Here is a 12,944-nt window from a genome sequence, read left to right on the forward strand (position 1 = left end):
AAGCCAATAATCTGACGTTCTCTAGTGAGCAATAGATAAGCACTTCCAAGTTTAGTGGTCTAAAAATAGTGTAATTTTCAGCAAGAAAATCCAAGTAAAATTTGACTAATGATTACAATTTGTAATATGGTCAAAACAATGACAGTCAGAATTTTTAACAATAACAAAAATAAGTAAAGTCCAGGCAGTTCAGAGAATGCGAGAATGAACATTGAACCTGGTAAAAAAAAACATCGAAAAGTTAGACGACTTATAAGCAGAAGGTAGTCATTACAATTGAGACAATATTGCATTTAAAGGATAGTCAACAGAATAATAAATTTATTTTGCCAGTGAATAGAATAACACTTAAAGTAATTTAAATCGACCGGCAATATATAACGTCTTTACCAATATAAACATTGAAAAACTGTGAGCCAACTTGGTTTGTCGGATTCACACAGCACATTTTCAGATCATCATCGAGACATTATTAATTTCGACCATAGGTTTTGGTCAGTTGAGATGTAATTTTTAAATTAAATAGTTTAAATTTTTATTGCGAAAAAATATTACCCCAGCCAGGGTTCGAACCTGGAACCTCCCGTATACCGTCCGGCTGTCGTGCCAATTCGACCTGCACTAAGGCTGTGGTAATATTTATCGCAATAACAACTATAAGATGGAGCACCGATGCTTCAGTCGACGGTGTATAATAAACAGAATAATAATGTCTCGATGATGATCTGAAAATGTGCTGTGTGAATCCGACAAACCAAGTTGGCTCACAGTTTTTCAATGTTCATATCGGTAAAGACGTTATATATTGCCAGTTACGGTCGATTTAAATTACTTTAATTGTTAAAGGATAGTCATTTTAAATCATGATTTATAATTATATACCTTATTAGTAATTGAAGATTTTTATCATGTTAACCTACGCACTGATAACTGTAGTACTTTTCAAGTCTACCTTTTACTTTACATGTTAATTTCATCATCAAGAGTTCTTAGTTGTTTATCTACTTATTTAATTTTATTTTAATAAAATTATAATTAGACGGTTTTTATACTGCATCATAATATGAACGATCATTAAGCTGATTTATTAAGATTATTTGAAGTAATTATATCGATAAAATTTAATTTTCATACAAATCGCTATAAAGTTTTTATTTATTTATTTTTCTAACTAGTTAAATCAAGCGAGGCATTGGCGTTTCTAAACATTAGCCGACAGATCAATAACACAATTGACAAACAGTAGATGCTTCTCGATTTGAGAGACGTGCTAAACGATTTAACGAAAATTCTAATATGATCGGCGAACCGAGCATGATCAGGCAAAATTCTCTTTGTCCAACGACCAATTAGACTAAAGTATTTAATTACTATAATTAATTTTCTTTTGACTTTATAAAATAATTTAAGTTTTCCTATTGCTGGAAGCAATTTCCAAATTTTCTTTTTTTTTTTTTCAATGCTGTATCTCCTGCTATTTTGTTTGAATCTCGACAATATCAACAAATATTTTCTTTTTCAGTTGTATTTTCATCTTAGGAAAGAAGAGAAAGTTACACACAGCCAGATCGAGATGACAGGGGAGTAGGAAACCACAGCCACGCTACTTTTTTATCTTTTTTTTTTTTTTTTTTTTATCAAAACTTTTATCAAAACCTGGTGAACAGAGAGCGGTTTGCGTGTTGTCATAATGCAGAGACCATCTAACAGTTTGTGACAAAGAACATGATAGTCTTTCTCGCCCTCTTCTTCTTGTTTTCCCGATCTAGCTTTATCTGTTTTCTTCTTGTCTCTCAAGATAAAAATTCAACAGAAATAGAAAAGATTTGCCATCGAGATTTAAAATTGCAGCAGACACTAAACATCAAAAGACAGACAAGTTTGAAAATTACTTCCTACGATAAAAAAATTCTTGGATGAATGTATCATATCCGAGAAAGAAATATTTTGAATTGAGATTAATTTTGGTCTACTTATACTTTTAATACACTTGTGAAATGCAGAACTTGTGCTTGTTTTGATACAATATATTACGGTATGCTTTCTAATATCGATGTAGCCATTTTATTTTTCCGTTTTTAAAACATCTTACGCGAACTAAATATTATTCGATTAAAAATGTAACGATATAATATATGCACTTTATGTAATGTAGAACGAGACCCAATGAAACGCGTTAAGCGTATATTCATCACTTTTCAAATTTTTGCTTTTAAGCTATGTTAGCAGTATTATCTATGTATTTTTAGAAGATTTTATATATAGTAGTTTCTGTAGAATATATATATATATATATATATATATATATATATATATATGTTTATGTGGAGCAGAAGAAGATTTATTATCAAGAAGATTTTATGAAGAACAGACCGCCACACTAAAAACATTTATGGAGTTGTACAATATTGTCTAACTCTAAATTGTGAGAAACGTGTGGTTGATATATGATCATATCGTTGAACCATATCATTGATTTGCATTCTCTTAATCATCCTCGTTAATATGTCACATTTTTAATTACTCCTCTGATTATGTTGTAATAAAAGTAATAATCTGTACATAAATCATGTTTCGGAAAAATGCATATAATCAGTATATATTTACAGTAATATATTAAGATATATTTAATAATTAAGAGAAGTTTAGTATTTTTCTATAATTTACTGTATCAATTTGTGTTACGTTTTATTATTAAAGGTAATGCAGCCATTAAGTCTTTGACTCCCTTATGAAAAAAACACCCTAAATAACACTTAAAAAAATACCCAAAAAAACACCTAAAAATAATAGCGTAATTTCGGATCCCCAAATGGCGTTTACACCATTTGAGCGTTAACGCCAAGAAAAACACCAAAAATGATACCGAAAATTTCTTGGCGTTAACGAGATCAAACTCGTATGAATAATTAATCACGCAATATTTCCATAAATCAATCTGCGGTAATATGTTCATACATTAACTACGCTCTCTTCTGTTCTATTTAAAATATATTATAGAACTTATGATTTATATATATATATATATATATATATATATATATATATATATATGATAACCGGTTTTTCATATAGTAAGGCTTGCATATTATAGTAAAATAAAATATACGACGATGCGATTAGTAGAAATTAGTCGAAATTTGTTGGTCTTCAATCTGAAAATTTAAATGCGGATTTGTAATATGCAATTTATATCTTATTTACTGCAGGCAAAAGTTATTCGGTAAAAGAGAGAGTGCCGGTTTTGCTTCTTTTAAACTCACTTTATCATGAAGAAGAAATTTATCTAATGTCATCCTGCCAGAGAATTTACGAAATTCTGTTACACATATGTATATAAACGACGTTTATCAATGACGTAAGAATGACAAGAAAGAATGTTTATTCAGTTAAGATCTATGCTAACACATGCTTACCAGCCATTTCCGTCCGGCAGAATATATTAAAGAACTGTGACGTTAGATATATTATAAATTCGATTGTTGACTTGACGACCGACCGTCATACATGAAATCCGATGAAATCACTCGAAATACAGTACGTCAATTGAATTTATAATCAGGCATTTGTTATGAAAGTATAGTCACTTTCTTTGATTTATTTTATGTCAATCATGTCTTTATAGTATAGGGGAGCTAGCTCCATTTTTTCGTGATTATTTCGGTACTTATAAAACTTTTTGTGGTGATTCAGAACGTTATTTAATGATCAAAGCTCCGGAGACTGACAAAAAAGTGGGACGCTTTGGGTGGTATAGCCACTCACTTGTGCAAAAAATTTCTTTTTTTTCAATTCATTTCGGTATGTCAGTCATTTTGCACCATAATTCTTTGATATATTCTGACTATTTGCAAATTGACTGACAAAAAAGTGGGTCGCTTGTAGGTCAGCCGTCAGACGATAGCAATGAGGAAGGTGAACTAGGTATGCGTGAATTTTTTTCTTCGAAAAGGAAAAAAATCAATAGTCACAATCATATTATGATTTTGAAATAATGTTACAGAATCGAATGACGACCTTTCTGAGGATGAAGATGACCTAAATGATTGTGATAAAGAAGAAGAAGAAAGAGATTCCTAGTTTTTTAATTTATTTTTTATGATGATGATTCAATGCAGCTATTTTTCATTAATGTTTCTGTTTTGATTATATAATAAATGACCATAAAAAAAGATATTGGCTTCAGTTTACAATGTACTTATAGTATTATCTTAACGGCGTCTTCTGTGCATTTACTAAATTAACGTAATTCTTGCTTTAATGGAAGCCGGATTGACCCGTATTATTTTCTCCGAAAGTTATTCTACAATAAATGTTACTTTTCATTTGTTAGCTGACTGAGTTAATGATTTATGTGTCACCCCGCCGGATATCGCCCTAACATTCGGTTAGTAGAGTGTCGGAGGTGCGAGAGAATCGTCGGAGAGGCCTATCTATCATCCTTCTCTCCTTCCCCCTTTTGATTTGTCACATGACCCGGACCGCTCCGGGAGTGAAAAAGATGTGACAAAATTTGGCTGTACTTTTAATTATTTATTTAAGTATAATAGAAAGACAATAAGAATTAAAATGAGTCCTGATGATCATCAATGGTGAATTCAAAAAAAAAAAAAAAAAAAAAAAAAAATTCATAAGTCGCAAACTGTGGAATTTACAATATTTTATGAGGGTTTTGAGACTCACTTTTTGTCAGTCAATTATGCTAATAGTCATAGAATATATCAAAGAATTTTGTTGCAAAATGACTGACATACCAAAATGACTTTTTTGGGCGGCCTTACACCCACAAGCGACCCACTTTTTTGTCAGTCTCCGGAGCTTTGATCATTAAATAACATTCTGAATCATGGCACCACAAAAAGTTTCATAAGTACCGAAATAATCACGAAAAAATGGAGCTAGCTCCTCTACTATTAATGACCTACACGATTTTGTATATGCATTTATTTTTTTTAAATTTATTTATATTTTATCATATTATATATATATATATATATATATCAATCGAATCTTCAATGACGCATTCGATTTTGAGAATGCGCTTTATTCTCTTCTTTTTACAACTTTTTTTCGAGAAATTATAAAATAAATATAAATTAGTTAACGGAATTAGATATTATTAAAGGAAGACCGATGAAGAACGATGTAATGAAATTTTCAGGATTTTTGAACAGTTTAAAAATGATTAGTATTGCCAAAGCTGGCACTGTGTCGCGACGGTAATAGCTTCTCGTTTCGGTCATGCGTTCAGCGTGTGTGCACATGCACTCCAACGTTGCTTTCTGCATTTAAGTGCCAAATAATCGCGTGAAATAATCCCCCATTCCCGGATGTGGACTCGTTGATATTAAATTCATCATTCTCGCGTTCCTTCCCGCATAGAACTCGCGGCGTACGTCTTCGGCGCGCGAGTGCCGCGTAGCCCTCTCATGGAATCTTTAATGATACCGCTAAACATCGCAAGGAGAGAGAGCCACTCTAATTATATTAACAATAAATAGTACATAACGGAACGCTCTTTCTCTTTCTCTTCTCTCCTCTTCTCTCTTTCTCTCGCTTTCGCTCTGTCTTTCTCTCTCTCTCTCTCTCTCTCTCTCTCTCTCTCTCTCTCTCTCTTCCTCTCTGGCCCGACGACGTTGTTATATGCGGGCTTTGTAATAATCCGCTTGGCGGAATCTCCAGAGTTTATACTCAGTACGCGTATGCGCTTTACCGATGCCCTCCACTAGCCCGCGTGCATTTCGCTACTTTAAGCGCATATAAGTGGGAGATAACAAACGATGGGTTGATTCCATGCCATTATTCTGTATCGCTATTCTGCTATCTATATTATTCATCATTTGCTATTCTCATTGTCTTCTTTTGCGTCGCCACTGCCATTTTTCTTCGGCAAAATATAAGATAGAAAGCATTTCAATTTTTCAAACTGTCACAAAAAGAAATACTTGAAAAAATTGAATGAGTTAATAAGTTCTATGTATCATATGGTAACGAACAGCTAATCATGTTTCTGCTATATATTTTATCGATGTATTCAATGATCTTTCATGTCGAAATTGAAGATTGTTTCTGATCGATATATTGAATAAGGCAAATAAACGTAAAAATAAAATTTTGAAGATTCGAATATTTTTTTAAAAGTATATCTTTAAGGATAGGGTAAAAAGAAATTTATTTTATTTACGAATTAAAAGCTAGTTTCATAAGAATCAAAACATATTAAGCGCTGCAAATAAAATTAATCGATAGAACTACTTTTACAAATAAAAGTTTTGATGATAATGAAAACGATATATGTGTAAAAAAACACGCTTATATATTGAATAATTTACAAATTATCATTTATTATCTATTTTATTAGAATCATATTATGAATATTTATTATTTTTCATTATTTATCAATTCAACTTTTAACTGTCGACGTTTACGTCGAATTTAACCGAGAAAAGTAACTAGAAGTTCTTTTGCCATGTATACTTTTGAGATAACTACCAAGACGATAACGAAAACTTTGCTACTAAGGAGCAACTCAAACTGCGACCGGAAAAGTTGCTACGATGTTGCCGGAAGAATGTATTTAGCATGGCTAATCGAGTTCTTCCGTAATCGATCGCGAGATGAGCAGTTCAGAGCCTCACCAACGCAAAATAACAGATTCGTCTGCTACCCTTCTTCTACCATTTTTAAAAAAGCATTTTATTTTATAAAATGCTGATTATACCATGGCTATATTTTTATAAATACTGATTTTATTATTACCCACGATAATAAGAACCTAAAATGCAGTTAACAAAGTAATTAATTAAACTTTTAGAAAAATCACACAATAATATAAAAAAATTATTTTATCACTGCACGTATTTCACAATCAGATGTACTTTCTGGATTCGGAGAAATACTCTTACTACTAAACCATTCAGACTCCGGCAATTGCCCGGGAAGCGAGTTGAAAGACTCGCGAGTTCGATTTCCGGTTCAATCGCCCGTGCATTGAAATTTTTCTCTCTCACATGTTTATCATGTTTTTTTTTTTAAGGCTTCGCTTGCGAGAATAATTAAAAGAAATTGATATTTCTTTACCAGTTTGTTTGTTTTTCTTGTCTTGCCCCCTAAATCTCTCTAGTCGCGGCGAGAACACTGCTCTCGAACGTAATTTACACCACCGGGGAGTCGGTCGGGCGTCGTCGTCGTGTATCGACGGGAGGGCGGGTTCCGATGGCTGTCGCCGACAAGCCCGTTTACGTCCTCGAGATTGCACGAGTCGGATTTTCCCCTCGCAGGTCGTTTTTCGCCTGTGCACATCGACGTGCTGCTTTTTTAAGGTGACCCTCTTTTTTTTTATTCTTTTTGCGAATCGCCAGGTAGAAAAAGCGGTCGTCCGGTAGATTGAGCTTGCCCGCGCTTCAACGTGAACACTTGGCGTTGTTTGTAGCGTGAATCGCGTGCACGGGATATCGGACGGTGCAGATGTTTGACGAACGGCGAGCGACTTCTAAAGATTGAAATAAAGTTTCTCGGGTATCGAGGTTTAATTGAACATCCTGTCTCTCTCAGGAGTTTCGACATTAAAAGCTACGTCAACTGTCTTTCGAGGATCTGATAAAATACAAAGCGCTGAAAATTATTTGGAAATCGAGAGAAGTCGAATTTCTTTTGGCTTCTTATTCTCTCAAATACCTGAACAAAAACAAAATTGTTGCTATTCGTCGCCCAAACGTATATTACCTATTTCAGCAATATGAGGGAATAATTATGTAGTCATTACATTTATGAATAAAATTTGTTCCTAATATAATATATCTTGAATTTAGCTCGTATTGTTGGCTCACCATTCCCCCATATTGCTTTGCATAAAACGAGCCTGATACTTCAATAATCACCCATCTCGTATTTATGCCAATATTTTCGAAATTAATGTCACCAGTGCGATCGAACGGCCGATCGTGATTCGCGACGCGCTCTATTTACGGGACACCCGGGGACAGCCGCGCAATTTCGTCGATATACGTCGTCGCCGCAATGAAGTTTTCCTTGCGAGATATAGTTACCGGCGCAATATTAACAGGACGGTTTTCCCGTCACGGAAGCGAGGCGGCGCGGTGCGGCGCGGCATGACAGAATGGCAGAATTTAGCACGGAAGAAAAGGCGGAATTCCGGTGCGAGCCGGAATCCGGCGATAATTTGTCGCGGGATTACCATCGTCGTCCGACGGCGCGTGAAATAATAGTATGCTCATAGTTTAATATGAAATAAATCCAGGTGCACACATACCCCACATACTCACACACTTCTGCATACTCTCTTTCTCTTTTTCTTTCTGCGACGTATCGGCAAGGAGAGATAATACCAGCGTGGCAGAATCCCCGGCGTGATTCGCATAATATTACGATTTAATACGTTTTAATAGGTTTTTGCTAAGCTCGAGCGGGTTATGTAGATAACGTAATTCGCGATTGTAGCCGGAAATGCTACAACGAAGCTATTACTCACGTTTTTCTTGAAAAGCGATGACCGGATAGGTAGAGTTAAAGATGTAATAAGCGGTGGACACACACAAAGTTCCTGAAACATATTATGAGAAGCGCAAATTTAACTTTATCTATACAATTATACTTCGTGTTTGTTATTGCGTGTCTATATTATAATGACAAATTTAATTAACGAGCTCGTACAATCGATAAGCTGAGTTTTGATATCAGCATACAATTTATTTGAAATGCTCTGTACAGATATTTAAGGGTAGACATTTACTTTAGAGTAATTATTAATTAGTTTGTAACTCCTTGATAATAAAACTAATTGATAAAACACGCGCAAGCTCAAGAGAGGGCTTCTTCGAAATTAGGATCTAAATTACGACTTAGGGTCTAGAGAAGAAGTCTGGTAAAGCCATCAAAAGTGGGAAAAGAGCCCGTAGGTTCGGTCCTCGACAAAAGGAGGAGCGAAACTGCATCACGGGCGAGCCGGGAGAACGACCGAACAGTGGCCTCGAATCCTCCGCGCGAAGGGGGATGAGCAAGGGGTTGTGGCGTTTGCGCCGGCGGTCGTTGAGGAAAGGGGGGTGACCTGGCCCAAGTGGTAGGGATGTAGGTGTAGGTGGTGGTGTACAACGAGTGGGGGTGAATAGGGAAAAGGCGTGAAATTGGTGGAGGCAGTCAGTGGCTCGCCGCGCGCCACAACGACGGCCGGACATCGGCGTTGACTCTTTCCACTTGCCGAGCGTGTCGTCCGATCGCCCGAAAGATCGATCCTTTTCCACTTGTTCCGCCGCCGCCGATGATCTCATCGCCGCGTACATAGATACCGTTTTTGCCATAGCGAAAGCAAGGATTCGTCACCCTTCCGTTTCTCACTTACGCGTTTCGGAGTGTTTTTTTTTTTTAATGTGCTTCGTGGTACACAATTTGTTAATTATGTTGAACAAGGATTTCTGAGTGACCTCGATACGGGAACGATAATCCGATCGTGTGACATGAATAAAGCTCGATCGAGCACTGCAAATATCTTATCTGGGACTTCTCGACCTCGATAAGAAGCATATCTCGTTCAAGTTTTGCCCAGTTTTGTCGCCTTGATCGAGCGACGATCTTCGCGTTCAGCCGAGTGTGCTGGAGAGGCGCTCTTGATGTTGCACCCCGTGATCAGTGAGGATTCATCTCGTGTGTGCTGAATTTTGTGCTGATGCGATTTCGACGGGCGGACACGTACTTGGAACTTGGAACGGCGGTGGTACTTTTTTTGCGTGAACTCGCGTTGCTTCCGAAATTTGCTTTCTCCGAAGTTAACGCGCGTGAAATTATTAAGACGAGACATCCTTGAAAGCAGATAGGATTTTACATAGCGACGACAGATTAAGCTATATTAATTCTGCTACTCAAGCAGATAATTTATTATCTATGTGAATCGTAATGAAAGCTTGCACGCAAAAAAATATCTCACCTCGCTCGCGAGTGAATTTACATACGCGGAAAATTCTTCCGGAAGTTTTTCTTCACGGTTCTATCCTCGATCATATAGATCCGCATTCTCGCTGAGCGGTTCTTTGAATTTCGGGACTCGATACACGCGGCGGGCCGAATTAACTGTAGTGATGACAGTGCGAAAATAAGGGAGCGTCCGAGTGGAATTTTTATTCGTATGCGACACCCCGCGCCTGGATAACGAGCGCAGGGGTGCTGATTTCCTCGCCGATAATTGGCGTACGTGACACGTGTGTGACACGATAAAACGCCAAAAGGAAGGTAACGTAAACGGAAGCGAAGCGCGTGAGAGGAGAATTTTTCCTTCGTCGCGTCGCGTCGGTTTATCCCACACGGTTTTTGCATGTGTGAAACGCCGAGTCACTGAAGCTGCTGGCAAAATTGCTCTGAAATGAGAAATGAGAAATCAGATATCGACACGATATATAAATCGAAATACGAAAATCTACAATTGAAGTATGTTCGTGGACGATCATCATGCTTTTCAAATCGAAAGAAATCCTGTCTTGTAAATGCTATATGATTTAATTGCTAGAGGATGTAAGAGGCAATTACATATCGTGTATCTCAGTGCTCTTCTAAAAAGCACTTTCCTATAAGAATGTAAAATGATATTTTTTATAAGTATTCTCTTATTAAATATAAAATAAAAATATACTAGTAAAAGAGAGATGAGATACATAAATGAAAAATGTAGCGGATGGAAATAATATGAAATTAAAATAACATCTTATAATTTCGCTTGGCAATTGCTATTCAGCAATCCAAAAGGCAATTAATAAATTAATATTTGCTTCTCATTGCGCATAATCACAACCTGGGATTTAATTTGTATAAACAAGTTAGCATTATGTAATACAAATAGTAATTTAATATAGGTATAACGATTCCACGGAGAATCTCCAAGCTATGCAAAAATTAATAGAGCGCAATTGCATTTCGTATAACTGTTCGATTTTAGTCGAGTCATACAGATATCTCGTCGCAATTTTATTTTCGATTAACGTGACCGAGTTGCATCTGTTGCTCCGCGATTGCCGTAGAAATGATTCTCTGGTAAAGTATACATTTGGAGTTCTCTTCCCAGTCGCATTAAATTCAACCGACTTGTTCTAACCGGTTTAATAATCGGATTAGAAACGAAACTCTTGACTATATATATATATATATATATATATATATATATATATATATATAATAAACACGGCGCGTGCAATGATTATGCGATTTCGCGCTCGGAGTCGGGAATATATCGCGCATTCCCGCCGCGAATCATTATTCCCACATTGCTCTTTACGCGCCACCGTTTTATTTACGGCATATCCAGAAGAAAAGGAGAAGGAAGAAGAAGAAGTTGTTACTTCCGGACGTAAAACTGTTGCACCACGAGCGTAATGGAACTGCGACTGCGCGCGCGGACTATGTCGTCTCTCACCGCGGGAACAAGTCGAAGCCCGCGTCGAAAGTTAAGCGAATTCCCGGAACATCGTAACGAGAAAACAGACGGAGCGTGAGCAAGAAACCGTCGCCCCTTTGTTTTCGCGGTTCGTACGAAATGTCGCGCCATTGTTGCGGCGGGTGGAAAAGCCGTCGGCGAAGCTCCAAGTATTTTCATGGGACAACATCGAAAGCGGAACTCCATAAAAGACGACGCCGGCTCTCCTCGTTGGAATATTTATTCTCTTGTTGCAGGTGTAAATCTTTCTCTCTTTTTCTTTCTCCTTCGCGAACAACGGTACCAGCCAGTAAAGTTTTCAGAAATTTACGGGATACAAATTGTTGAGAAACGAGAAGAAGAGTTGTTTTACATCTTTATCCAATTAGTATTACAGGAGGCTAATTGTTTGCGATTTTAGTATTATGAATAATTACAGAATGCGCGGCGATTATGTGTCGCGGCAATTCCCATGTCGCATTTCTATCTACGTTACACGGCTCTCTCGTGTAATATATTAGAGCTATTTTAGGGAATCATTGCTTGGATGTAAAACGTAGAAACCGTCGTTGCATTTCGCGACGGGAAATTCCTCTGGCGTATCCAGTAATAAAGCTCGTAATAAATGTCCGTAGTGAGCAAACCGAGGTAAAGACAAACGAAGCTTTTCCACGTTCAATAAAACTAAAGTAGCGCGGCGATAAACGTCCAATAATCCCGTCTTTTCTCAGTCGTAATAAAGCGGGCCGTTCGGGAAAAGCGCGTTGGCATTTATGAAAAACGCCGTCGTCGGTACTCTTTCGGCGCAAAAAAAAATGAGAGGAGCGAGAGATCGGGGAGGGGGGAGGGATGAAAAAAAAGAGAGGACGATTTCTCTTACTTGCCGTCATTTTCCCTGCTTGATATTATCCGGGAGTCTCGTCACGCGTGCGATCGAACGAACAAAACGTGTTCGATGAACACAATTGGTCGGTGTAACGATTTTTATATAGCCAACTCTCGGAAGAACGATCAGCCAAATAAATTGCTGGCATGCGTGATAAAAAGAAGCGTCTGCCATATAGGTAGCGGGGAAATGGGAATAGAAAAAAAGGGACGACCGGGCTAGCAGTGGGATAGCAGTAGCCCAACGGGGGCGACGGCGGCGGGGTGGAGAGAGGGCGGAGAGATATCGCAGTTTGGGGCAAGTTTGGTAAAGTTGACGGGCGATATTACGGGGCGGGCGTGAAAAACGAGCGGGATACAAAAAAAATATCATCCCTGGTCCCTTTGTCCGCCCCCACGATCGAGGTCGCCGGGTCAACCACTTGATAAAAGCGAGAAGAAAAAAAAGGAGAAATGCCGAGCCTGTTACGCCGCTCTAATTACTGGCACTGGTGGACGCACGGGCCGATGCGACAACAGACGATCAAAGTCACGACGCGATAATGACAACAATAGTGGCTTAACAACGAGTTGAGAGATTTGTGAAAATTGAATTGCTTAAAATCCGCAGCTGGAATTCGATGAAACGCATTTGAAGCCGACT

At 37.5% G+C, this 12,944-nt stretch overlaps 2 protein-coding genes and 1 long non-coding RNA gene across 10 annotated transcripts in view; 2 read left to right on the top strand and 1 right to left on the bottom strand.

Moving 5' to 3' along the window:
• The window catches only part of LOC143900337 (uncharacterized), a 148,349-nt gene extending 143,437 nt beyond the window's left edge, over positions 1 to 4,912 (top strand). The window contains exons 5-6 of the mRNA XM_077411564.1: positions 3,886 to 3,924; positions 4,004 to 4,912. Of these exons, the coding sequence (XP_077267690.1) occupies positions 3,886 to 3,924; positions 4,004 to 4,080 (116 nt within the window). The 3' untranslated portion in view covers positions 4,081 to 4,912. The remainder of the gene's footprint in view (positions 1 to 3,885; positions 3,925 to 4,003) is intronic.
• LOC143900341 (uncharacterized) overlaps positions 1 to 8,565 on the bottom strand; it is a 38,336-nt gene extending 29,771 nt beyond the window's left edge. Inside the window, exon 1 of the long non-coding RNA XR_013257762.1 lies at positions 8,492 to 8,565. This is a non-coding gene — a long non-coding RNA (uncharacterized LOC143900341). The remainder of the gene's footprint in view (positions 1 to 8,491) is intronic.
• Positions 8,566 to 9,187: 622 nt separating this feature from the next.
• LOC143900330 (disks large 1 tumor suppressor protein-like) overlaps positions 9,188 to 12,944 on the top strand; it is a 332,595-nt gene continuing 328,838 nt past the window's right edge. For 6 of the 8 annotated variants that reach the window (XM_077411537.1, XM_077411543.1, XM_077411545.1 and 3 more), the window contains exon 1: positions 9,189 to 10,242. The gene's annotated coding sequence lies outside the window, so the exon portion shown is untranslated. Of the gene's footprint in view, positions 10,243 to 12,944 lie in introns of all 8 variants that reach the window. The other 2 variants (XM_077411538.1, XM_077411540.1) reach the window with 2 other exon arrangements.

The sequence above is a fragment of the Temnothorax americanus genome, unplaced genomic scaffold (genome assembly GCF_048541705.1).
Source record: "Temnothorax americanus isolate GAGA-0224 unplaced genomic scaffold, ASM4854170v1 Scaffold3, whole genome shotgun sequence".
NCBI lineage: Eukaryota > Metazoa > Arthropoda > Insecta > Hymenoptera > Formicidae > Temnothorax > Temnothorax americanus.